Here is a 27,354-nt window from a genome sequence, read left to right as displayed (position 1 = left end):
CTATTTCGTGTATTTCTGCTCTATTTTTACTATTTCCCTCCTTATACTGATTTGGAACTTGTTTGTTCTTCTTCCAGTTCCTTTAGGTGCACTGTTAGATTCATTATTTGAGGTTTTTCTTGTTTGTTGAAGTATGGCTGTATTGCTATAAACTTCTCTCTTAGAACCGCTTTGCTCTATCCCACAAATTTTCGCATGTCATATTTTCATTTTCATTTGTCTCCAGATATTTTTTTATTTCTCCTTTGTTTTCTTCATTGGCCCAATAGTTGTTCAGTAGCATTTTGTCTAATCTACACATATTTGTGGCTTTTCCAGTTTTATTCCTGTAGTTGATTTCTAGTTTCATACCATTGTGGTCAGAATAGATGCTTGGTACTATTTCAGTCATCTTAAATTTATTGAGCCTTGTTTTGTGGCCTAATATGTGATCTATCCTTGAGAATGTGCCATGTGCATTGGAAAATAATGTGTATTCTGCAGTTTTTGGGTGGAGTATTCTGTATATATGTACTATGTCCATCTGGTCTACTGTGTAATTTAAAGCCAGTGTTTCCTTTTTGATCTTCTGTTTGAATGATCTACCCATTGATGTAAGTGGAGTGCTAAAGTCTCTACTGTTTTTGTGTTAGTGTCTGTTTCTCCTTTCGTGTCTATTAATAATTGCTTTATATATTTAGGTGCTACTATACTGGGTGCATAGATATTGACAAGTGTTATCCTCTTATTGGATTGTTCCCTTTATCATTATGTAGTGACTTTCCTTGTCTCTTGTCACACTTTTTGTTTTAAAGTGTATTTTGTCTGATATAAGTATTGCTACCCCAGCTTTCTTTTCATCTTCATTTGCATGGAATATCTTTTTCCATCTCTTCACTTTCAGTTTTTGGGTGTCTTTAGATCTGAAGTGTGTCTTTTGTATACAGAATTTATATGGGTCCTGTTTTTTATCCATTCAGCCACCCTATGTCTTTTGATTGGAGAAGTTAGACATTTAAAGTAGCTACTGATAAGTATGTATTCATTGCCATTCTGTAACTTTTTTTCTGGGTGTTTTAGTAGTTCTTCTCTCTTCCTTTCTTCTTCTCTTGCTCTCTTCCCTTGTGGTTTGATGGCTTTCTTTAGTTTTACATTTGCGTTCCTTTCTCTCAATTTTTTGTGTATTTATTATAGGTTTCTTCTTTGTCATTATCATGAGGTCCATAGATAATAAAGCATGTAAACAGCAATCTATATTAAGTTGATGGTCTCTTAAGTGTGACCTCTTGCTAAAAAACTCTAGTCTTTTACTCTCCTCCTTCCATGTTTTATGTTTTGATATCATATTTAACCTCTTTTTTGTGTATGTGTATCCATTAACCTCTTATCTTGGAAATAGATAATTTTAGTTATTTTATCTTTTGGCCTTCATATTAGCTTCATGGGTGGTTGATCTACTATCTTTACTGTATATTTGCCTTTCAGTGATTTTTTTTTTGATGATTTTCTTACTTCTATTTGTGGTATTCTCTTTTCCATTTAAATAAACCCCTTTAACATCTCTTGTAAGGCTGGTTTATTGGTGATAAACTCCTTTAATTTGTGCTTGTCTGGAAAAGTCTTTATCTCTCCTTCCATTCTGAATGATAAACTTGCAGAGTAGAGTATTCTTAGCTGTAGATTTTTTCCTTTCAGCACTTTAAATATATTCTGCCAGTCCCTTCTAGCCTATAGGGTTAATGCTGAGAAGTCAGATAATAGCCTTAAGGGGTTTCCTTTGTATGTAACTTGTTGCTATTCTCTTGCAGCTTTAGGATTCACTAATTGTCTTTAGTTCTTGACATTTTAATTATAATGTGCCTTGGTGTGGGCCTCTTTGAGTTTGTCTTGGTTTATGCCCTTTGTGCTTCCTATACCTGGATGTCTGTTTACTTCCTTAGGTTAGGAAAGTTTTAGCTATTAGTGCTTCGAATATATTCTCTGCCCCTTTGTCTCTCTCTTCTCCTTCTGGGACACCTATAATATGGATGTTAATGTGCTTGATGTTGTCAGCTCTCTCAGTAGTACAGCAGGGTGGGGCCAGACCAAGGCATAGCAGCACACAGTTGTTTCAGGCATTGGAAGTTGGAGCAGATCCCCTATATGGCTGTTTGAGAGGCACAAGTCTACTGCAGCTGACAAGTCCCACCATCCACAGGCCCATGTTGCCGGTCAATGCAGTCCTACCCCATGCCCATGTCCCACCCCACTGAAACAGACCCATTCACTCTGCTGCAGAGCCCTCACATGCATCACCAACAATTGCCCACAAGTTGCCTGAGGGCTTGCTGGTGGTGGGGCCCATACCTAGGGTGGGCTGCCTGCCTTGGCTGAGCTGGATTAAATCCATGCTCTCCTGAGTGAGGCAAACCCCTGGGCTAACAGGCCAGAGGAAGAACTCCAATGGCCTCTGCCAGTGTCTGTGTCAGCCCACCTGTACTAGGTCACAATAATGGCTGCCACCAATGTCTCAATCCCTGGGGGGTGGTCCCAGCCACCTCCTGCCTTCCTGAGATGTGCCCAGAGCCTATCAAGTGAGTCTCTTTTCACCAAGGGACTGTGCACCTTTCTTTCTGGTGATTTTTGTGTTGCTATCTGAAATGGGTGAATTTGTGCATGGGCTCCTTAAGAGCAGACTTTTCTTTCTCTTATCTTTGATAGCTTTTCTGGAGGTATTCCCTGTTCTTGTCAATAGCAAGCAAAGCCAGATATTACTACATTCATCCCAGTTGTACTGAGTTCAAAAGCTCCTTATTATGGCAAAGCTCTCTTACTCAGATCTCCTGCTCCTCCAGGGAAAGCTTCATACCTTGATTGCTCGCATCTGTGACACATCTTGGCTAGAATGTGGCATTTTTTCCTCAATAGAAAGATATTTCTGCCTTTTCCACCTCAGTCAATGCAGTCTCTTGCTGTGGAGGTTCTTTTTATCCAGTTTATGGTTCTCTCTTAGAGGTAATTATTCCAAAAGTAGTTGTAAATTTGTTCTGTCCTTGGGAGAAGGTGAGTTCAAAGTTCTATGCCACCATCTTCCCAATGATAGAGACCACATCTTATCTTTTTGTCTATCCAACAAGAGGGCCCAGGCTCCAGGTTGCATCCAACCTTACCCTGGGTCCTGTCTTGTTCCTAAAGTTGATTTGTTTATATCTCTTACTGCTTTCCTCACAGATTTTTGATCTTTGAAGGGTATGGGTTCAGGTGTTATATGTGTGTGTCTGCTGCACTGTGAACACTGCTATACAGCACACACTTAGTGGTCAAATATATGAAATGTTTTAAATGTCTATTATCTCTTTAGGTCATCTCAAGGCAAATCCCCATCCTGTATTCCTTTATGACCATTTTGGTCTGTTTTCAACATTCCATTCCAGAGGGTCCCAATTTCTTGGTTTATAGTGCACTTAATATCTTGGCAATTTTTTCACAGCACCCCTAGGTCAAAAGAAATACCTAACAACTTTTCTTTTAAAGTAGTTGTTTCCTAACAACTTATTAAGCATTTGAAAAAAATAGTACACACAAATTGAAAGAAAAAATATTTTTAAGTTTTTTCTTAAATAGCCACAAATAGTCATTAATGGGATATATGTACCTATGGGGCACTGCACAACTTCTCAAACTTTGGAATCCAACACTGCTACCCTCAATTCTTGTTCTGTGCTGATTTTCACACAGTACTTATTCTTTTATCTGAGGGACCTAGTAAAACAAAGCTTTGCAAAGATATTTTGGCATCGAAAGAAATGTAGCACAATCTAATGTTCCAGTTGAGAATTACCTTGAGCTAGTAGTTTGCATGGTATACAAGGGAGGTCAAATACTGCTGTGTTCCCCTTAAAATTTTAAAATATCCCATGGTGCCCCTGTGAATTTTCACCATAGTGCAGAGTTTGGAAACTATGGCCTGAGTTACTGCATGTCACCTCATTCCTGAATTTATGTAGTGTAAATGAAGGGACTCTTTAATCAAACTACCTGTGTATCAATTCCATCTCCACCCCTTACTTACCAGCTGTGTGATCCCACGCAAGTAAAATTCTCACTATGCCTCAGTTTTCTCACCTGTAAAATGGTGACAATAATAGTACTTACTGCTGCTGCAAGAATTATATAAAACACCTGTTAAGTATTAGATAAGTGCCTGTAATTATAGTAAGTACATACAGTAAATGTTGGCCATTATTATTCCCTGTTGTCTCTTTTTCTTTTTGATTTCTCCAGGCCCACCTAACCATGAATTGGATCAGAAGACAAACTAGAGGTACACCCAGCCCATCAACATCGACTCTAATCCTGCAGTGTTCAAAACAGTAGCCTCTGGTGTTGACACGTAATAACCAATGACCGTTCTATAGATAAGACAAATAAGATGAGTTTTACTTGAGCAAGAGTGAGGATTATAACCTGGGAAGGCCTTAGAGGGTGTTCCAGAGAAGCCTGGTTTTCAGGAGAGTCTTATATCGTTTTAGAACAAGGAACATGCATTAAACACACCCAGGATACATTTTCAAAGTTTCAAAGAGGCATTTGGTTGCAAATAGTGGGTAAACATGACCTGACTCCGGGAAAGGGAACGGTAGGTTCCTTACCAATAGGGTGTTACCATAATGTGTTACCAAAGAGGAACTAGGTATTTTTATCTTGAGAGTGTATTCTCTACTTTAGTGGTTAAAGCAGATGTACACTGTGTGTTTGATAGGCCATAAGTCAGGCTTCTTCAGTTCAAGCAGAACCAGTTTTGAAGCTGAATATTTACTACACATACCTCAATATGTGAACATCTCTTGACAGAAGAGAGAGAACAAGAAAAAAAGGGAGATCGGCAAGTGGAATAAAGTCAGATTCCTAAAATGAACCAACTCAGGCTGGAAGTGAAAGTGAAAGCAAATGGAAGGGTGGGGGTTCTTTGACGTAAAAACAAAAGAACAAAGGCGCGTTAATCCCAAACAATATCAAATCTAACTTACGCCCAAATTAAAATCTGGCAAAAAGATTGAAGACATGAAATTTTCCATTTTTATTAAAATCTGCATTTACAAAAATAGGAAAACCAGGCAGACAGCAAGTGTTTGCTCTAAAGATGTCCCTTAGAAACTAAAAGTAATTATGGAAAGAAGAGGCCTATTTACGAGGAAGAAGTCTGCAAATCTAAGCTAAATCAAATTTACACAGAAGGCACAGCACAGAATGAACAGTTCTATTCTCCTCCTTCTTATTTTAAAAAGGCATCAGGTGGCATTATCTCTTTATCTCTGATCCTATTAGTAATCAACAAATGGACTGGGAAATGGCTAAAAAAATAAAGACCATATTCTTCCTTTGCTTCTAAAAAATTTGAAGTGAGAAACATGTATTCTTGACAGGATTGACCTAACTGATCAAGAAAAAACAGTAATTTATTGATGTGAAAAGATCTCCAAGATATATTAAGATAAAACAAAATAGCAAGATGCAGAACAGTGCAATAGTAGGCTAACTTCTGTGTATAATAAGAGGAGAAAAATAAGAATATCTACTTGTATTTATTTTATTTGCATAGATCCTGGAAAAAGGCACAAGAAACTAATAAGTGGTGATGAGATTTTCACATATTGGGGTATATGGGGTAACTGTTCTGACTCAAAACTGATTTGGCTTGAACTAAAAAAAAAAGCCTTATATGGCCTATCAAACACAGGTTGTACATCTGCGTTAACTATTAAAATAAGAATGCATACTTCCCCTTCTACAAAGCCAGTAATGCCCGACTGGTAAGGCCCTTTGGGTAACACCCTCATTAGTGCTCTTAAAATAAGTTTCCTTTCCCAACATCAGGGTCATGTTGACTTGCTAATTTGCCACTGAATACCTCTTTGAAATTTTGGTGAATATGCATCCTGGGCATGTTTAATGTATAATTCTTTGTTCTAAAAAAGTATGACTGTCCTGGAAATCAGGCTTCTCCGGAACACTTTCTCCCTTTCTGGAAAAGGCCTTCCTGGGTTATAATCCTCACTCTGGCTCAAAGAAAAACACCTTATCTCTCTTATCGATCGAAGGGTTATTTGTTATTTTGTGTCATCAATTGTGGTTACCGGTAGAGTGGGGAAGGAAGGGCAGATGGAGGAAAGGATGGAGGTGAAACTTTTCACCGTATACATTTTATGTTGCTTAATTTTTTAACTATGTGATTATATCATCTATTCAAAATTTTAACCTAAAAAAAGAGAAAACTGCTAACTTGACTTAAGTGTGTATTTTCATTTCTAAATTACTTGCACCCTCGCATTTACATTTTATTTTATAACAGCACATTCTTTTTCTGTTTTATTATTGTTGTTGTTTTTTGAGGAAGAAGATTGGCCCTGAGCCAACATCCGTGATCATCTTCCTCTACTTTATATGTGGGACACCTGTCACAGCATGGCTTGACAGGCAGCGCATAGGTCCGCACCCGGGATCCCAACCGGAAAACCCCGGGCCACGGAAGCAAACATGGGAACTTAACCACTGCACCACCAGGCCAGCCCCTATAACAACATATCCTTTTAAACACCACAAAAGACCTCAACCTCAGTAAGAATTAAATACTTACCACCGATGATGCTATTCTTTAGAGCTAATTTGGGGTGAAAGTAATTCTACATCAAAACAAGCCTCCCTGGTTCTAGTTAGGCTTCAATCCATCAAAATACTAGAGTGTGATTTTTACCTGTCAGTCCTTAGTTAAGAAGGCTTCCATGGGTGCCCAATCTTGCCTTGCAAATAAGGTTCTTACTCCACAGCCTGGGATCAGAGCCCTAAACAATCTAGGCCCTCTCCACCTTATCTCCCACTGCTCGCATTCATGACTTCTACAATTTAACCAGTTCAATCTATTAAATGATTGAACATTCCAGAATTTGCCTGCATGCGATGCCTTCTGCCACATCCTCCACCTATCTTCCCTCTAAGGCCCACCTCAAGTCTCCGAGTACTTTTTCCACTCCCCATCCCCTGCGTTGGTTCTCTTCTCGGAAGTTCTTCAGCACATGTTATCATCAGCACTTAGCATCGAGGCATCGAGGGCACAACTAAGTCAGTCTCATTTTTCTTTTTCTGTTGGATATAACCTGTCTCCGCCTAGACTGCAAGCACTTTGTCTTATTACGAATTTGTATCATGGTTTTAGGACAATGTTCTATACAAAGTACATGATTAATAAACATTATTCGTGTTGATACAGATGACCATGATAGGCTCAGGGAAGAAAGCCTGACTTGATGAAATGTCTGTGTTTTGACAACTATCATGAGACTCAAGAAGACTGGCAACAGTTGTTAGCTCAGGTGCCAATCTTTTTTAAAAAACAGAATTGGCCACCACAAAATGTGTCTCTTTGCCTTGCCTTAATTTTTTTTTTTTTTGAGGAAGATTAGCCCTGAGCTAACATCCATGCCTATCTTCCTCTACTTTATATGTGGGACGCCTACCACAGCATGGCTTTTTGCCAATCGGTGCCATGTCAACACCCGTACCCGGATCCAAACCTTCGAACCCCGGGCCGCCGAGAAGCGGAACATGCAAACTTAACTGCTGCGCCACCAGGCCGCCCCGACTTGATTATTTTTAAGAACAAAAGACTCTGAAAGAAACAGTTGACCTTTCCCCTAACTGCCTAAAAGAAATTTAAGATAAAAGGCCTCTCCCCAGGACAAGCCATCACCATAGATAATTGTGGGTATTGCTACAATGGGAGGGTCGTTGCTAAGCCCATTCTTATCAAAGTTCTGTTTACCAAACATTTACTTTTCCATTTCCATATGAAGTCTCAAACCACTACCCCCAACACCTTCCTTGGTCTTCAGCTGAAGACAATATTTAAGCTGGCAGCTCTGCCATTTTGTTGAGTTACCAGTTTTTCTGAGTTTCTCCCATGTATACGTGTTATTAAGCTTTGTTTAATTTTCTCCTGTTATTCTGTCTCATGTGAGTTTTAATTTATTGTACAGACCTCCTTAAGTTTGTTTTGTATGTCTAGAGCCATATATTATTGACAAGGCCACAAAATTAACTTCTTTTTGGAAATTTCCTTAAGGAACCTCAGGTTGGGCTTTTAAAAGACTTTTTATTTGCTATCTTGAGTTTAGAAAAATCAAGCCAAAGAAACTCTTTCCACCAGATTTCACCCAAGTACCTATAAATTTGGGTGAATTGCTTTCTTCTCAAGGACCCAACAATTTCCTAAATTTCCTGGCCTGCCAGGAGGTGATGTTCCCCACCTCTGGCAAAGGTGGGACCCTGTAAGCCAGGTCCTAGGCAGGTTTCCTGAGAGGACTTGGCAGGCATTAGTTCATCATGTGGGATTAAATGAACATCCTTCTCAAAAATGACATTCTGGGAAAGTCCTTGGTTGCATAACTGATTTTTCCATAATATTCTGGTAAAAAGGAGAACAAACGCTTACTCAACCTATGCAAATAACTTACTGCCACGAAAAATAGGGGACTTGGTAAGAGTTTCTGAATTCTTGGCTGAATGTGTGGGTCAGTGAGAATCAGATATCATTTAAAAATGTTTATTTCAGTTTAACAAAGCAGAACCTAGTGATTTGTTATGGGAGTATAAGGGAGTATAAGAAGTAAAGGGGGTATAAGAAGAAAGAAAAAAGCCTTCTTTATATATTCAGAATAGGATATCTAAATAACATCTAAATAAAGTAGGACATTAAAACAATATTCCAAATGAATAACCACAAATTTCCCTTATCAGTTCATTTAATACAACTAATTCTTGCTCTGGTGGATCTTGAGTTAGCAGTCTCATGAAGCTGTCTGATTTTTGACTAAAAAGAGTTCTGGAACTCTTGACTCAGTCCCCTGGTTTGGTATGAAAGTTGTCTAAGTGATGGTAACTCAAAAGCCTGTACTTAAAATCTATGCTGTAGGGGCCGGCCCCATGGTCGAGTGGTTAATTTCGTGCGCTCCGCTTCAGCGGCCCAGGGTTTCACCTGTTCGGATCCTGGGCACGGACATGGCACCGCACATCAGGCCATGTTGAGGCGGCATCCCACATGCCACAACTAGAAGGACCCACAACTAAAATATACAACTATGTACTGGGGAGATTTGGGGAGAAAAAGCAAAAAAAAACCCGAAGATTGGCAACAGTTGTTAGCTCAGGTGCCAGTCCTAAAAAAAAAAGGAATCTATGCTGTAAAGCATCAGTAGCTGGAAGTATCTGGTACAGTCTTTTTTATGAGGCTCTGAGACTATCCTTTTTTATTGAAGACACAATTATGGCCTGTAGTTTATAGCAGAGCCTTCAGGCAAGCATTAGAGTAAACCAAAAACTACCTATAGGTGACAGAGCGTTAAGATGGCTGTGGTTAATTTAAATCCGATAATTTTCAAATGTGAAAATTTATGAAGGTTCATAATAAGAATAATGCAACTTGCAAGGAAATTTGGTTACTTAAAACCAGATAACAAAGCCATTTCAAAAAATGTTTTAGGGGTGCTGGCCCTGTGGTGTAGTGGTTAAGTTCACACACTCCACTTCAGCAGACCAGGGTATTTCTTTATAGTCATACCTGTAACCCTATCCCCACCATCCTAACCCCTGGCAATCACTACTAAAGTTTTCTGTCTTATATAAATGTTATATAAATGGAGTCATAAAATACACAAGCATTTGATACTATTTTTTTATGTGACACTCAGGCAGTCAGCCATCACTTTAAGTTGTTTTAAGTACATACATCTGAATACATAATTCTTTTTTTTTTTAAGATTTTTTTATTTTTTCCTTTTTCTCCCCAAAGCTCCCCGGTACATAGTTGTATATTCTTCGTTGTGGGTCCTTCTAGTTGTGGCATGTGGGACACTGCCTCAGCGTGGTTCAATGAGCAGTGTCATGTCCACGCCCAGGATTCAAACAGACGAAACACTGGGCTGCCTGCAGCGGAGCGCGCGAACTTAACCACTCAGCCACAGGGCCAGCCCCTGAATACATAATTCTTGTTAAAAAGTTCTCCCAAAACCTTTTACCTTTTTTTATTTATCTATTTAGTTTACCTGTTTCAAACAATTATTTAAATTGTCTATAAAAACTTTATGAGACATCAGACACAATCAGCTAATATTTTAAGTTATTGTTCTTGCTGACAAATTTTGTAATGGAGATAATATGAGTTTATTTGACTTATAAAGGCTGTATGTTTATATCATGTCCAATGTTGATAATTGTGAGAACATGTCTATTTTAATTAAACCAGCAAACTTAAGCAAGTTTTATTTACCAAAGATCATGTTACATCATGCTAACTTGAAAGACATCTGGGCTAGTTTTTATTACATTTAGAAATAATTTATATAAGTGCTTATTTTAAGTCAGTTAAGTGGAGCTCTCTATAGAAATTATATTATCCCAACTCACAAACATAGACATGTAGACAAATACAAACTGAAACCTTTAAAATTGGACCATGTTTTAGGGACAAAACTCAAAAGAATCTGGATCCAAATTGGGACCTGTTTAGATGGCTGATGATTTTTATTAAAGATATTTTTTCTTTTCTTTTTGCCGTAAGGTGCTTTTTATAGTTGTTTTTAAAGTCATTTTCTCTTTTAGAAGCGTCTGTGTACTAATCAAAGAATGCATTCCATTGTGAGAGGTTTTGAATCCTCTTCTTTTTTTCCCAAGGGTGACCCTTAAGGTGGATGTATCTGAAACAACAGTTGCCAAAAATGGCCATCACAATTTTAAAGTTGACTTATTTTCACTTGTTTAATTTTAGATCTGGAATTTTGGTGAAATTGAAGTTGGCGGGCTCAGCAAGAGAGGAAGGAGGAGCAGCAGACTTGGTTTCGTTTCACTAGCGTTTGCTTATTTAATTATTTTTTCTTAAAGAGGCAGTATGGGATTTCTGACCTTGTTTAGAAGCCTCAAAAATTAAAATAGGTTTGCCATTGGTTATTTAATTTTTTTGTAGCCAATTTTTTTTTTCCAATTAAATACATAAATAGACCAGTTTGGGTAAACTGAAATTGTCCCATTTGGGACATTAAACTGAAATCTCTTTTAGCATGTTTAATTAACATTGTCTGAAAGGTGAATTTATATGCTCTCATAATCCCCAAAATATAATTTAAAATATAATTAGGCAAAAGAGATGTAATTATTTTACATAAAGTCCATCTTTTCCGGCCAGTCCTGTTGAAAAAGGTTAGTGTGAGGACAAAAAGGAAAAACCGACAGATCCAATATCCACTACAGAAAAATCAGACCACGTGCTCAGAAGCCAAGTACCTTGGCAGTGCCGTGCATGAGTTCTGTTACTTACCAAAAACATCTTTTAAAGTGTTGAACCCGGCTTCTTTCATCACCAAAAGCAAAAGCAACCTCCCAAAGATGGATGATTAAAGAGACTAAATGACCTCAGGAGGATTGTAGGAGGAAATCTGGGAGAGGTCAATGGAAATCCTCTAGCAGAAAATGTGAAGGAAAGAAGAGGGAAGTGTTGAGCTTTCCTCAATGACTGCTGGTAAAGAAACTGAGGAAGAGAGAGAGAGATCTGAGGGGCCTAGACCCAGTTTGTTAAGGAAATGGAGAAAGAAATCATGATAAAGTCTCTGTCACTCTAAGGCAAAGCTTCTGTTGGGCGGCCCTGACCAGCAAGCACAGGTCACAAACATTCAAATCTCAGCCTGCAGGGACCCGACCCTGTCTTTCACCACAATTGCAAGACAAGACTCAGAGACAGACTCTGTAACTTCTGAGAGAATTAACCCCAACCACAGGGGATCAGCTCCTTCTGTCACAGACACAACACAAGCATACACACACACTGGCTCTGGGGAGGATTCAAACCCACCCCTTGTCACTTTCATTACAAACACAAAAGGGCCCTCAGAAGTTCATGAAGCCCCAGCAGTGACAAACTCAAATGGGCCTCAAGCCTTCACTGCCCAATGACTAGTAAACAGGGATTGCTCCCATTTGCCAGAGTCAAGCATTAGATCTTCTGAAGTGGCCAGGTCATGCAATCCTTCCAACCAAATGCGACTCACTTCCCTGTGCCAGGCTACCTCCAGACAGGGATCTGAACCCCAAAGCCAAGCTCCCATTAACGAATGTTGGGACTCAAACCCAAGGCTAGGGCAGCCTTAAACTCAAGGTTCAGGCAGACTGACTTTGTGAGACAACTTAAAGAAACAACTTATAGTTGTGCTGTGGGGTTGGCCCCACTTACATCCATCAAGAGATCTTCCAAACAAAATGCTCAGTGTGGCCACTGGGTCTCCCATTGGGGAAGTAACGTCAAACCAGCAGCACCAACACCAAGAAGAAAGTCCCTCCCTGTGAGACTCATCCCTCAACCTCCAGTAGCATAAATTGGGTGGTTGGAAGAAGAGAGCCTTAGAGGGATAGAGGTCCCATGTGGGTTGCCAATTTTATACTGGAGCAAATGTGAGTCCCCTTCTTGGTGAGTCAATCAAACTACACCAGAAGTAGTTGCCACATAAAGCAGAAATTTTATTGCGGCCTGCAGCAAAGAAAATGAAAACCATAGGGAATAATTTCACAAAGCTACAGCTCCACTAGCTTGGGGAGGTGGGTACCTTTATTTAGGGTAAGAATGAATATTCAAAGGGGAAGTTTCATCATCACACGTAGGGCTAGGCATAGGTTTGCACACGTATGGTTTTAAATCGTACTTTTATATACATCACATCATCTAAAAGTGGCTGCTTTGCCCCAACTAGAGGAGGAGAATTTAGGCTGTTAATAAGGGCAGGTTATTTCAGTACAACTATCTGCCTGTCCGCACAGGTTTCATTCTTGTGGTTGTGGTCTGGACTGGTCTGGGCCCACTTCAGAGCAGATGGGTCCAGGGTGGCTATAGCTTACAGGTTCTTCCTGGAACTAAGCTGAAACCAATAAGCTCAAGACCCCAAAGCCATCAAAGGAACATCTGTACCTTTCAACAAGACAAGAGAATTAGGTCAAACACAAAAAAAGGTTAGACTTTAGGCAAGACAAGGGAAGTGGGTGAGAGTCCATGGCTGGTGACAGGTTGAGTAGCGGAGAGAAGGAAATCAAGAGGAAATACAGTAAGGGTTTAACAAGGAAGTGGCGACTATGAACAGAAGTTGAGATTGATACTGAACAAGGGCTCAATCTATACTCCCCAAGATAAAAGGTCAAGCAGGCGACGGTAGAGAAAGAAATTTAATAAGAGATAAACTAGCAAATCAGAAGACGGCAGACTATCATCCTAAAAAAACTCATCTTAAAGGGAACTGATTTGGAAATGACTTATATAAAGCAAATGAGATTGGAGAGGAGGCTCAGAAATGTCAGGCATTGGATGACCACAGAATGTTGGGTGCCTCACCATAGCAGATCTCCTGAACGCAACATTCCTGAGGAATCTAAGAAGAGACCTCAGTGCCTTCCTTATCTGGGACAGAAGGAACAGTTTGGGCAGAGGACATAAATTTTCTGTTAACAAGCTATTCCTTCTACCAGTTAGAGATTAGCTTGCCCATGTGCAGCTCAAAGCATTTTTCCAAAGCATATTGTGAGAAGATGGGGAGGGGAGCATTTGGCCTTGGGAGGTGAAGTACTAAGAGTCCTCTGTGCAGGGGCAACTGTCTTTCGTCTTTCTTCATGGGCTGCCTGTGCAAAGTCGGGGGTTTCTATGTGTTGCCTGTGGTGGATCTTTAGGATATGAGGTGTGAAGCTTACAACTGCTCATTTTAGCTTCTCAATGCTCCTCTGTGAGGCTTAAGGCAGAGGGCTGGCAGCAAGCTAGTGTCTTAACAGCAGGCCTCCTGCTGTTCTGAAGGCGAGCTTAGAAACTTTGGTTAGTTTGTGTCCCATGTTAACCTTGGGTGTACAGGCACAGTTACATCCTAATCCAGGGAAACTTGAACTCTTTTGTCCTTGGTTTCAAGATCACTGAACTGAGTCTGATATTCAGGAGAAGGCAGACAGGGGGTGAAACAATAGAAGGCAAGCAAGAGAGGAAACTGGTTGGAGGGAAGTGGCCTCATGTGCCAGAAGCTAGCCCTTCCATCCTCACCATCTTTCAACATCTTTATCTCTCATTTCTTGCCTTTCCTTCCTCTTTCCTGCATTCACGTACCAACTCATCTCAGTTCTTAGTTACTTATCTGAGAAGTAGACAGTCACACAAGACGTGGTCTCACAGCCCTTCATACTAGTCTCCGCCTGTGCCCCAGCCTTATAACAAACTGCACAAAAATAAAGAAGTTATTTCATCTTTCTCTTTATTCTCAAAATATGACAGTATAAAAGCACAAGAGACATTGGGCTGGTCCTTGTGTGGGATCTAGTGCTTTAGGGGACTCAGAACTGAGACCCCAGGAATGTGAAATCATCATTTCAAAAAGCTAGAGAAGCGACGGTGCCCAGTTCAACAGCCTAAGCCACATCCTGGATATATTCACGGATGCGTGGCAGGGCTTAGGGAAGAACTATTCTGAGAAAACAGTGGAGCAAAAGAGGACCTGGCACCAAAAGGGTCTGGAAAGGGTCTGGTGAGAGAAGTAATGTGAAGGATGTGGGGATCTTCCTTTCTTGACTGTTACTACCTAAGGGCAGAGGCACGTAACCCAGCAAGTGTCAAAGCAGGTAGCAGCTACTTGGATCCCATAAGGGAGAGGCCAGACCACTCCAGGCCCAGTTAATTGGCACAGCCAGGCTGTGGAATGCCAGCCATAAGGATGGAGACAAACTTTTCCAGTTTCTGTGCCGCCTGTCTCCCGGCCTCTAGGACTTCCTCGTGATTGGCCTTCTCCAGGCTTTCATAATCCGTAACGACCTTGTTAGTGATGAGGGAGAAGCCAAAGACTCGAAGTCCACAGTGCCTTGCAACTATAACTTCTGGAACTGTGCTCATGCCTGATGAGGAGAAAGAGGGACACCAACTCTCAGGATCCTCAAGTGACTCTTTTCCTCACCCCTTGGCCTAACAGCTATTCATCACCTCACTGACAATTTAACATCTCAAAAAACATCCAAAGAAACAGCTAAATTAGACTTGACCTTAGCTTGTTCTGTATTGTTTAAAGGAGTGGGGCCTCAGAGGGCCTTACACTTTTCTTATAAATATTACCATTGCAATTTTATTTCTGTATCTGTCTGTGACAATTTTTTTTTCCTGAGGAAGATTTGCCTTGAATGAACATCCATGCGAATCTTTCCCTATTTTGTACGTGGGTCACCACCACAGCATGGCTGCCAACCAGTGGGGTACGGGCATCCCTGGGAACAGAACCTGAACCACTGAAGCCAAATGCATAGAACTTAACCACTAGGTTATGGGGTCAGACCCTGTCTGTAACAATTTTGAAATCACTTTTAATGATGCTGTTCCATCTTCCAGTCAAGGTACAGAGGGTAGCTATAATGATATTTATTAGAATAATCCTTAGAAACAGTTATCAAATCATGGATAGGACATAGCATTACACTTGTTAAAGCCCTCGATACTGGGTGGGGAGGTTTGATGGGACAACACACCAAACCTCACTACCTTAGTATCTTTCCAGGAGTCAATTTCATTCAGTCTTCCTTTAAGTCAGATCCTCTCTCAATCCACCATCAGCTCCACAATCTCCTAATTCTTGCCATCCTTATTCTACCAGATCCCTCCCTCTTCAAGCCTAGAGCCACATTCCCCTTCTCACCAACAGCATCCGCCCCCAGCTTCTGCAGCAGACGACACTCGGCCACAGTCTCAAAGTTGGGGCCTGCCAGCATCACATAGGTGCCTTCCTGTAGCTCTCTCTTCTCCCCCATTTGCTTCCAGGCAATGTGAGCCTTCTGCCTCATATCCCGGTCGTAGGCATCAGACATGGCAGGGAAACGAACTCCAAACCTAGGGCACAGGTTGGATTATCTCAGATTAATGGAATACAATGAGATTTCTCCTAACCCCCAGGCCAGTCCTTACAATCTATCCATCTATAAATAAAGGAACAAGACCCATACCTTTCATCATTGGGACCTATGAGAGGGTTTTGACCAGAGAAACCAGGCAGGTTGATGTGATCGCGGATCAGCATGATATCTCCAACCTCAAACTTGGGGTTGAGCCCTCCAGCTGCATTGGTGACCACAAGGGTGTCCACACCCAGAAGACGGAAAACCCTCACTGGGAAGGTCACCTTAGAAGCAAAAGATAAAAGATGATAAATTGTTCTTTAAAATTTCACCAACCCATCCATGCAGACATGCATGATATACATCATGAAAGAGAAAGGAGGGGACCAAAAATTACCTAGACCAGGTAGCTAGGTAATAGAATAGCAGAGATGGCTCTCTCCCTTCTTCCAGATTCATCTAGGCTTATGCCCCTGATTCACCTTCCAGAGCGGGTAGCCTTCATTCATGTGGAACCTGCCCTGCATCATCACACAGGCTTTGCCGTTCAGGAACCCAAACACCAGTCGACCAGCATGACCTGGCACTGTATACAAACAAGAAAGGGAAACGAATGGGATGATGCTTTCATACAACACATATCCATGAACACCTACTATGAGGCAACTCATTGTGCTCAACATGAGGCATAAGGAAGCAAAAGAAGATGTTATCATCTCTGCTTTCAGAAAGTTTAAGTCAAGTAAGGGAGACAAAAATTAATCATAAATTTACAAATAAGTATATAAGTCCATCCTATGATTAGAGCTATGCAGGTAAGGATGTGCAACATTGACATGCATCAAAGGAAGGAAAGGCTTTCTAAAGAAAGTTCAAAAGAGTGAGAAAGCCATACTGCAAGAAACTAGGATTAAAAATTAGAATAAATGGGTAATAAGGAATACAGTGAATGCAGTAACTCTTTTTCCAAAATTTTCAAAATTCTCAAAATTCTTATTTATTACCCTAACTGTAGGCCTCCTTACTCCTGAAAGAAAACTCAAGGCAAATTCTAGCTTTCTAAAGAGGCTACTGAACAAGGGGAAATGGGCAGAGTTTGGATCCATACAAGTCTCCTCCATTAGACCCACAAAACAGTCCTGTGGGAGCAGATGCCCAGGATGGCGCAAGCAGGGGATAGGAGTGCAAAGGTAACTCCCACCCAGATATTATAACCATAATTACCATTTCCCTCATCTGGCAGTTCTCCTCTAAGGCACACAGCCAACCTATCACTTAGGGAATGGATGTTCTGGGATAGGCACCAAAACCAAGAGGAAGAGTTGACAGACACACAGAGATATAGGAGTTTATTAAAAAAAATGACCAGTATTAGAGCAAAGGTGACAGAGATTGCAAAACTCAAGTGGAGAACAAAAAAATCGGTTGATAAAATTTAAAAATTAATCCGCTTCTCACTAAGTGCAATGCCCTTCTCGCTGGGGATAGGAGTGGAGCCAATGTCACTACTATCTCCCTTAGAAAACTTTGCTCTCCCTCTCTCTTTTTAATATTTCCTTCTCCAACCCCATTCCCACCACCCCGTCTAGTCTACCAGTATTGCTCCAGGGATTTGAAAAAGATCTGTGCAAAGTCACAACTCTCTAGGGAAAAGAGGAAGGTAGAAAGCAGAAAAATTTCCAAACAAACCAAGAGAAGTTAGTGATCTGAGAAATGAATCAGTAAACCAAATAAACTATCTTTGTCCTATTTCACCTGGCCCTTTTCTAAGCCCTAGTCTTAGAGCTTTCTGGCTGCTATTGGGACGCTGGATACGCTCTCCTCAGATCCCTCGGAGCTCCACTATGCACAGGGTGCATCTGCCCCTTTCCTCTCCCCTCCAAAGGGTCAGTGTGAAGCAGATCCTGTGTGTTCACGTATTATCTGTGCATCTGTCTGCAAGAACAAAGCATTCTGCCCATTTGCTGCTGTGCACCAGTGTCTAACTTATCCTGGGACTGGAGTTAGAGCTAGGAGATCGGGAATGGCAGGAGGACATAGGGCAGGGATGGCCTGATCTTGTCCCGGGCAGTTACAGGCACTGCTTTTTCCATTAATGCTGCAGACTGAAAGAAATGAGAAAGAGGTGTGTGTGTGAGTCTGTGGTGACCATGGTATATGGGGGAGCAGTTGAGGGAGGTGTTGAAGAGCATTAAGGAACTCTGAATCATTCAAGCATATGAAACAGGTCATCATATAGTACCATGACACACACACGCCCTGTCTATTCTGAAATTCCTACTGGGGAAATTTCCCTCTAAAGTCATTCTGATTCCTGTGGTCTTTTCTCCTCCATCACAACAGTTGTCTCCAGTCAAATGCTATAGAGGATAACCAGCTCCAGGCACGGAAGCATTGCCCTTCCATCAGAATCCCATCAACATCCCCCAGTGCCATCCCTCCCTCCCCTGGCCAGTACCTGTACTTAGGGGAAAGTTTGGTATCTCACTGTAGTCAAAGCTCTGGGCCTGAGTTAAGTGATTAGCCAGACCTCCCAACCCAGAACCGCAGATCACCGCCACTTGAGGGCGGTGCTTGGTGTGGGACAGAAGCCACTGTGCGGTGGTCTGATAATCTTCATATGTGAACCTAGGAGAAAGGGAAAATCAAGGTGAGTTTCACTTCCAGCCCAAGAGCGTCACAGACTAATGAGCATAGGTGTAGAAAGGCTGGCAGGTGTACCGAGGTGGCAGGGGACAGAGAAGCTGGTCAAAGAGCTGCCCCAGAGGGGAGGCTCCTCTCTCTCAGGAGAGGCTGCACTAAGCTCACCCACCCATCCCCCCACACACTCCTCTTTCTGAATCAGACTCACTAAAGGTCTGATATGAAACGCCCTCCTCTCTGTCTCCACCAGCAGCCCCAACCCCAGTTCTGCCACCACTGGCCGGTTTAATATCTCTCCTTAGGACAAAGATTTAGAGGAAGGGACCGTCAAGTCTACAGACAAGTACAGTGAAATAATCAAATCAAGGAGGGTAAAAGTGCTGGGCCTCAGGAGGCAGGCCCAGAAGTACACTCAAAAAGGAACTAAGACCTTCCCTAGGGCAGTGACAAACCCAATGCACCCCTCCTTAGTACCCACTCGGGACACTCAAAATGTAATTAAGACTAACTACCCAGAGGGCAAGGGATGAATCCAATTTCCTTCTGGACCCTCACCCTCCAGCTCTCCCCTCAGACAAATACTTAAGGGCTCAGGTTTTTGAATGACAAAGACAGTGATAGAAACACTCCTAGTGGAGCTGCCAGGGGTAATTCAAGCCTGGACTAGACAAGCTAACCCATGAAAAAGCAGACCCCGTTCACACAATGGTTGTCAGCACTGGAGTAGAACCGACTGCACAACTTTTCACAGCAGCTTTGTTAAAAATAGATTCTGGGGGCCAGCCCAGTGGTGCAGTGGTTAAGTTCACATGTTCTGCTCCAGCGGCCCGGGGTTCACCAACTTGGATCTCAGGTGCAGACCTACGCACTGCTTGTCAAGTCACGCTGTGGTAGGCATCCCACATAAAGTAGAGGAAGAGGGGCATGGATGTTAGCTGAGGGCTAATCTTCCTCAAAAAAAAAAGAAAAAGATTGTAGGGCCCACCCCTCCAGATTCACAATTCTGGGGAGAGACCCCAGAATCGGTATTTACAAAAGTGCCTCAGGTAATTCTGATTAAAAAACCAGGTTTAGGGGCCGGTCTGGTGGCGCAGCGGTCAAGTGCGCACATTCTGCTTTGGCATCCCGGGGTTCACTGGTTCAGATCCTGGGTGCGGACATGGCACCGCTCATCAAGCCATACTGTGGTAGGCGTCCCACGTATAAAGTAGAGGAAGATGGGCACGGATGTTAGCTCAGGGCCAGTCTTCCTCAGCAAAACAAGGAGAATTGGCAGATGTTAGCTCAGGGCTAACAAAAAAAAAAAAACACCAGGTTTAGGAATTTCTGGTCTAGAGGGAAGCAACTCGACTTGGACTATAGTCCCAATTTTGCCTTTTTAGGCAAATAACTTATGCTTCAAATACTTTCCTCAGATATAAACCAAGGGGAATATAATCAGCCCTGTCTATCTTACAGAGTCAGTTTGAAAATGAATTAAAAACTTGCTAACAAGCTCCAAAGATCTTTGACTCCATAAATCATGGTTCAGGTCCCCAGCACTTGAACCTTTCTGCCACTTTCCCCCATGTCTCTGTTCTCCTCCCTGCCTTCCCCATCTTCTCTTCTCTTCACCAACATTCTTTGCCCTTCAGAGACTTAAGGACAACACCTGCCCAGAATCTATACATCCCAAGAATCAAACTAGAATTTTCCTCACAATTCCAGTCCAATTCTCTCACAGCCATGAACACAGCTAACCAAGCCTCCAGAGGAAATTCTTTTCTTCAAAAGCAGAGCCTTTGAAACCAGATGACTCTACAATACCCCAGCTTCCCTCAGAGAAGTAGCTGAGTAAGGCACAGGGCAGGGGCCCTAGAGCTGGGGCCACAGGAGGCTGGAGAAGAGAAGCAATGAAATGGTAAAAAGTGAACCAAACAGCATCTTCAAGAGGTGCAAAGGAAATGAAGGAAGTGTGAAGCCATAGTCACCTAGCATTTCTAGGCATAGCCATAGGACTTCCTCATTGGCCATCAGTGCCCTCAGCACGACCTGGAGCCCTGAGCATCCAACAGCCATTGTGATCCCTAACGCTGGAGACTTGAATTGGCATTTCCAGGACCAAAGCAGAGAAAGAGGTTTTCAAAGGTGGGAGTGAGGGCCAGTGTGCAGGGTATGTTGCCTGATTCATGGAATAAGGATTTTCTTCTCTCCTTGGAGACACTGTCCCCAACTCAATTGGACCTCCAATTTTTTTTTTCTGTTTTATCTCCCCAAACCCCTCCTGTACACAGTTGTATATCTTAGTTGCAGGTCCTTCTAGTTGTGGGATGTGGGACGCCGCCTCAACGTGGCCTGACGAGCAGTGCCATGTCCGCGCCCAGGATCCGAACCCTGGGCCAACGCAGTGGAGCGCGCGAACCTAACCACTTGCCACGGAGCCGGCCCCTGGACCTCCAATTTGGAGGGAAGGGAGGTGTTGGCGAGGGACCTGAGCAATCTCTCCTCTGAAGGAGGAACTCTAGATATGGGCCCCAAAACTACCTTGTGGCTTTACCTGGACTCTAGAATGGGAATCTGTGAAGAGCACGTGCAGTGGGAAGACTTTTGCCCTGTATTGGGGGGAGGGGGTTATGCCCCTCTCTAGACTTACACCCCCAACGTGCACACGCACACATACACACAAACACACTGGCTTCTTTTCGGAGTACACTACACTCTACTAACCTGTCCCCTTCCTGCTCCACTGGCGCCACCCTGACTCCATTCCCGCGTGCGTCCCTGCCCGCGCCGGCCGCCCTACTGCTCTGCGCTTTGGCCCTGACCCCGGGCTCCTTGCCAGGGCTCTCTGCAGCTCCAGGGCGCCCGCTCCCTCTCCGGGATCCCTCAGGGCCCACAGCCGGGTTTCCAGGTCTCAGTGACAGCCATTTACCCCCCCCCCCCCCCCACCCCCCTCCAGGGGTCGCCAGGGTTCCCCCGGCCTGGTGCCCGCCTCACTGGGTCGCCATGGTGCCGCTGACGTTCTCTGAGCAAGCCCGCCCTTCGCCGCCGCGATCTGCTCCGCTGAGCTGAGCTGCCGCCTCCCTCCGGTCAGGGCCGCACACTTAGCGCGCTGTCTGCTCGGCGCTGGCTTATCCCCAGCCCGGGAGTCCCCAGCCAATGGCAGCCGAGCACGCGGGCCAGTCCTATCTCCAAGGTGACACACTCTGATTCAATCGCCCCAGGCTTGGCTGCAAACCTAATCCGAGTTCTCCCCGGGGCTGGATCCTTTCTCGAGCCCCACCCGACTCCCGGAGGGGCATCAAGCGTTTCATCCCTGCATCCATTCCAGTCCTCAGGGCCGGGGTTTCCGGCAAGGAGACCCCCGAACCATCTGTCTACAGCCCCATTCCTGGGTGTCTACAGCGAACCGTGAGAGATTTTAAAGTTTAAATTTTTAAACCTTAGATCGTGGAACACCAGAATATAAGTGTAACTGTGTCTGAGCTGCTTCCTGAAGAAAGGAAACTGGGTCTACGGAGCAAGCAACGCTGCTGACCTGGAGGTTACAGGATTTGGGGGAACATATCGGGGGGGGATCTAAATCCAGGTCCAGATGGGGTGAAGAGAAAAGTTCTACAGGCAAGAATACCTGGATCCTGGACACCGACAGAGAAAGGATGGGGATAGAGTGGGGATGACGTGGAAAAAGCCAGACAATCCCTTGATTTACGCAATACTGGACCAAAGCAATTGGGAAAACCGGAGGACTCCTCCCAATATGGAAATTCCTGAAACAGAACTACACAATATAACATCTTTGTAAGAATTCAGCTGTTTCCTCTCCACATTTGCAAGTTTAACCAGCCTCCCATAAAATCACTACTCACTGGCCCTTGCTTGGCTGTTGGAATCCTCTACCTGTCTCCACTCTCCTGAAACCTCATCTTTGCTGCTTGCCATTTCACTCACCACCATGGCCCAGGTCACTCTTTCCCAACCCTGTTTCTATCTCAGTCATGGAAGAAATATTTACTGAGCATCAACTATCTACCTCCAATGTTCTAGTGCTAGGGACAGAGGAGTAATGACAATATATGTAAAGAAAAAATAATATACATAAAGAACTGAGCCCAGTGCCAAATGAACAGTTTGTTCTTTTCTCCTTTTTTAAGATTTTATTTTTCCTTGTTCTCCCCAAAGCCCCCTGGTACATAGTTGTATATTTTAGTTGTGGGTTCTTCTAGTTGTGGCATGTGGGACACTGCCTCAACATGGCCTGAAGAGGGGCGCCATGTCGGCGCCCAGGATCCAAACCGGTGAAACCCTGGGCCGCTGCAGTGGAGCCCATGAACTTAACCACTTGGCCACAGGGCCTGCTCCCTGAACAGTTTATTCTGTCATCATTATTGTTATTGGTTTATGATTATTATTATTATTATTATTACTATCCTTATTCATGCAGTAATTCTAGCAAAAGTAAGAACAGGGTGATCTAAAAGTAAATCATAGTGATCTTAGTAATGAGACTATGAACAATTGAAACATTGAAAGCACGATTTTAAATGATGGATAAGGTCTCTCATAAGTAAAAAATCAGCCCAAGGAAATATCTAACCATATTTGATTGTTGAAAGGTTTTTTTAAAATAACCAAATCCAATCTAGTTTACACAAAAGACAAGATTAGAACGTGATTATATCTAAAATAATGCAAACGATTAATTTTAATGGAATCTGCCTAAAGTAAGCATATGTAAACCAAAAGGAGATGATCTTCAATATATTTACAAAAGGAAAATTGAGGGACAATGTTTAACCTTCGGAAGTGTTTCTCTGGTGTCACGTGGGGAAGAATCTGCAGTATGTATATATAAACATTCTGTTCACCAAGGAAATTATGTGACAGGCAAAGGCAGTTTACCAGACTGCACCTTGGCCAGGGTGACATGACCTTCAGAACTATGTGACATACTTTATTCTGAATTCAAGTTCAGCAACCATAATCATTGCACAGTCACTTGGACCTCCTATCTCTTTAATCTTGGATTCATCAATGGCCCAGAGAGGATCTACCCTACAAGAATCAGCATGCCTCCTGCAACCACATCTTTATCTTGTGGTCTATCCAACAAGAGGGCCCAGGCTCCAGGTTGCAGCCAACCCTACCCTGGGTCAAGTCCTACCCCTAAAGTTGGTTTGTTTACAGCTCTTACTGCTTCCTTCACAGGTTTTTGACCTCTGAAGGCATGGATTCAGGTGCTGCATGTGTATCTGCTGCCCCGTGAACACTGGTATACAGCACACACTTAGTAGTCAAATATATGAAATGTCTTAAATGTCTATCATATCTCTTTAGGTCATTTCAAGGCAAGTGCCCATACTCTATTCCTTTATGATTATTTTGATCTGTTTTCAACATCCTAGTCCAGAGGTTCCCAATTTCTCAGTTTATAATGTGCTTAGCATCTCAGCAATTTTTTCACAGCACCCCTAGTTCTAAAAAACTACCTAACAGTTTTGCTTTTGGGGTAGTTGGTTCCTAACTTAGTAACCATCTGAAAAAAAATAATACATACAAATTGAAAGAAAAAGTATTTTTTAATTTTTTTCTTAAATAGCCACAAATAGTTACTAATGGGATGTATGCACCTGTGGGACACTGCACAACTTCTCAAACCTTGGAATCCAACACTGCTACCCTCATTTCCTGTTTCGTGCTGATTTTCACACAGTACTTACTTTTTTATCCAAGGTCCAAGGGACCTCCTAAAACCCAGCTTTGCAAAGATATTTTGCCATCAAAAGGAATGTAACACAACGTAATGTTCAAACTGTGAATTACCTTGAGCTAGTAGTTTGCATGCTACACAAGGGATGTCGAGTATTCATGTGTTCCCCTTCAAAATTTTAAATATTCCATTGTACCCCTGTGAATTTGCACCTTAGCACAGAGTTTGGAAACTATGGCCCTACTCATTCCATGTCACCGCATTCCTGAATTTATGTAGTGGAAATGAGTGGACCCTAGTCAAACTACCTGTGTATCAATTCCATCTCTACCCCTTACTTAACAGCTGAGTGATCCCAGGTAAGTAAAATTCTCACTATGCCTCAGTTTTCTCACCTGTAAAATGGTGACAATAATAGTACTTACTGCTGTAGCAAGGGTTACATAAAATGCCTGTTAAATGTTTAGATAAGTGCCTGGAATTACAGTAAGCACACAGTAAATGTTGGCTATTATTATTCCTTATTGTGTCTTTTTCTTTTTGATTTCTCCTGGCCCACCTAACTATGAATTGGATCAGAAGAAAAACTGGAAGTACACCCAGTCCATCAACACAGACTCTAATTCTGCAGTGTTCAAAACAGTAGCCACTAGGCACACGTGACTATTTAAACTTAATACAATTAATTACGATGACATAAAAATAAAAATTCAGTTCCTCAGTTATACTAACCACATTTCAATTTTTGAATAGTCACATGTGGCTGGTGGCTACCATATTGCATAGCATAGAAACATTTCTATCATCACAGAAAGTTCTTTTCCACAGCACTGCTGTTACCTTTTCTAGTCACTGCTACCCTGTATCCACATAAAAGAAGCTGGAACTATGTTTTATTTTATACTTTTAGAGTTCTTGTAGTCAGGAATCAAACAATCATCAATCTTGGAGTGATTATAGCTCATTACTGCCTTAGTACCCTTTCTTCTATCTTCTTATCACTCCTTCTGCTATCCTCTGAGGGACTCCCATGTCCAGGCACATACTCAGTAACACACCCATCTTCCACACTCAAGGTCAAGGAACCTGAAGAACAGACGTGACAGGTTCTAAAGAACTGAGCATTGCCTTATGGAGTGCGGAGATGTCTCCGGATAATGACTCCCAATGTCAACACTTAAAGAAGCAGGCTCAGCTTCTCAGGATTCTTTAGGCAAGAAACCTATTTTATTCCTGCTCTCTTGACTGAAATTTCTCATTCTCTCTAGACCACAGGATAAATGTTCTCCTCTTTAAACATCTACCCCACCACCACCCAGATTCTTTGACCTCCCATTTTCTCCAATTCCTGAAATTAAAATATTATTTTAGTTTAGTGCCCCCCACCACCACCAATTAAAGGGATCACTTTAATTTCTCTTCTCTAAGAGTGAGATCCCCATATCCCTGTCTGTGCCTCACTCAGAGGCAGGAACAGAGTAGAAATTAAAAAAAAACTAACCTAACACCCTCAATTCCAAAGACCTTAGCTCCAAGATAGGGAAGCCAATTATAACCCAAAGAAAAGGGCAAAGGACATGCACAGACCCCAAAGGAGCAAAGGCTTAGTGTAACAAACAGAAATTAATCCCTTAAACTAGACCCTACCATGCTCTACCCATCCAACCCCCATACTACTCCTCAGCTTGGTTAACTCACTCCTTGTGTTACCAAAAACATTCTCTCCCCTGGAAATGGAGTAAGGGACTGTGCCGTTTTCACACAGGTGGTAAACCACCACTTCAGGAGAGGGGAAAGAAGAAACAGAGCATGTGGAAAAGAGAAATCAAATTGGGACACTGTGGGCCACAGAAGCCAAGCAGATGTTTCCCACCCCATTCTCTACCCATCCTCGCAGATAGTTACCACCTGGTCGGAACCTGAAGAAAAAATGCTTCCAAGTCCTTGCAGTGTCTTTCTTGACATCCTCCTATTATGGACTGTTATGGACCGTTCCCTCAAAATTCATGTGATGAAACCCTAACCTCCTAACCCAAACATGACTGTATTTGGAGATAGGGCCTTTAAAGAGATAATTAAGGTTAAATGAGGGCATAAGGGACCCTAATCCAATACGACTGCGGTCCTTGTAAGAAGTGGAAGAGACACCAGGGATGTGTATGCACAGAGAAAAGGCCATGTGAGGACACAGTGGAGAAGGCGGCCATCTGCAAGCCAAAAGATAGGCCTGCCAGCACCTTGATCTAGGACTTCAAGCCACCAGAACCGTGCGAAAACAAAGTCAAGCCACCCAGTCCATGGTATTCTGTTATGGTAGCCCTAGCAAAGTAATACACCTCCATAGCCTAATTTTTCTCAATCTAAGTGAGAAGACTCCACCCCATAAGTAAGATACTTACCTAGCACCAGGGGTAATATTGAAATGACTTACCTGTACAGTACGGGCACCAGCCAACCAAAACCAATGCCAGCCATAAACAACTGATGCCAGCCACACTGGAGTGCCCCAGCTGAATATCCAGCCTGCCTGAGACCGCAGCTGACAATATTGCTTAGTACACACTTACCTCAAGATGGGGCTTAAGTTAATTAATTAATTGATAGCCATTTATCAAGCAACTTCTGTGTGCCAGGCATTGAGCATAAAAAGGGCTCTATTCCAAATACTGTGCATTCTGCCACCTCTGTGCTTCTGCCTTTTTCAATCTGCCTAGCTGATGATATGAGGGCAAAAGCATTAAACCGTAAGTCAGGAAACCTGGACTTTTAGTCCCATTTCAATCTCTCACTTAGCTTAAGTGACCCTAATTTACAGAGCCTCAGTTTCCATATCTATAAGATAAAGATAGTCTTGCCTTCCCTGTCCATCTCATAGTGGGTTTTGAAATAAATGAATACAAATATAAAAGTGCTTTATTAACTGTGAGAAAATCACATATATTATCATTACTTTTTGCATTTCTCTGCCAATCGACCTACTCAAGACAAAGCTCAAATCCAAGTTATCCCCATATACAATAATATAATAATCCTTCTTTGTATTTTTAAAGTTTTCTCTGGCTGCTCTAACTAGAAGAGATTTCTTCTTTCCTTGAACTTGTATTACACTGTTTAATTCATTTGTTAGG

At 42.4% G+C, this 27,354-nt stretch overlaps 1 protein-coding gene across 1 annotated transcript; it reads right to left on the bottom strand.

The window, feature by feature from the left end:
- Nucleotides 1–14,259: 14,259 nt before the first annotated feature.
- Nucleotides 14,260–21,840, bottom strand: LOC100058685 (purine nucleoside phosphorylase). The gene is made up of 6 exons (XM_005603182.4): nucleotides 21,514–21,840; nucleotides 18,353–18,522; nucleotides 16,377–16,480; nucleotides 16,003–16,178; nucleotides 15,699–15,889; nucleotides 14,260–14,910 (listed from the first exon to the last, which is right to left on the bottom strand). The coding sequence occupies exons 1-6, from the start codon at nucleotides 21,522–21,524 to the stop codon at nucleotides 14,693–14,695; spliced, it is 870 nt and encodes a 289-aa protein (XP_005603239.1). The 5' UTR covers nucleotides 21,525–21,840; the 3' UTR covers nucleotides 14,260–14,692.
- Between the last annotated feature and the right edge of the window lie 5,514 nt (nucleotides 21,841–27,354).

The sequence above is a fragment of the Equus caballus genome, chromosome 1 (assembly GCF_041296265.1).
Source record: "Equus caballus isolate H_3958 breed thoroughbred chromosome 1, TB-T2T, whole genome shotgun sequence".
NCBI classification, from domain to species: Eukaryota; Metazoa; Chordata; class Mammalia; order Perissodactyla; family Equidae; genus Equus; species Equus caballus.
This window is presented reverse-complemented; position numbering and strand designations above follow the sequence as displayed.

What these genes read in the sequence shown, in the direction of transcription:
- LOC100058685 (XM_005603182.4), bottom strand. An exon ending in AAACTTTCCCCTAAGTACAG is followed by an intron (nt 16,481 to 18,352) that starts GTACTGGCCAGG and finishes GTTTGTATACAG; the next exon opens with TGCCAGGTCATGCTGGTCGA. An exon ending in AAGGCTACCCGCTCTGGAAG is followed by an intron (nt 16,179 to 16,376) that starts GTGAATCAGGGG and finishes TTTGCTTCTAAG; the next exon opens with GTGACCTTCCCAGTGAGGGT.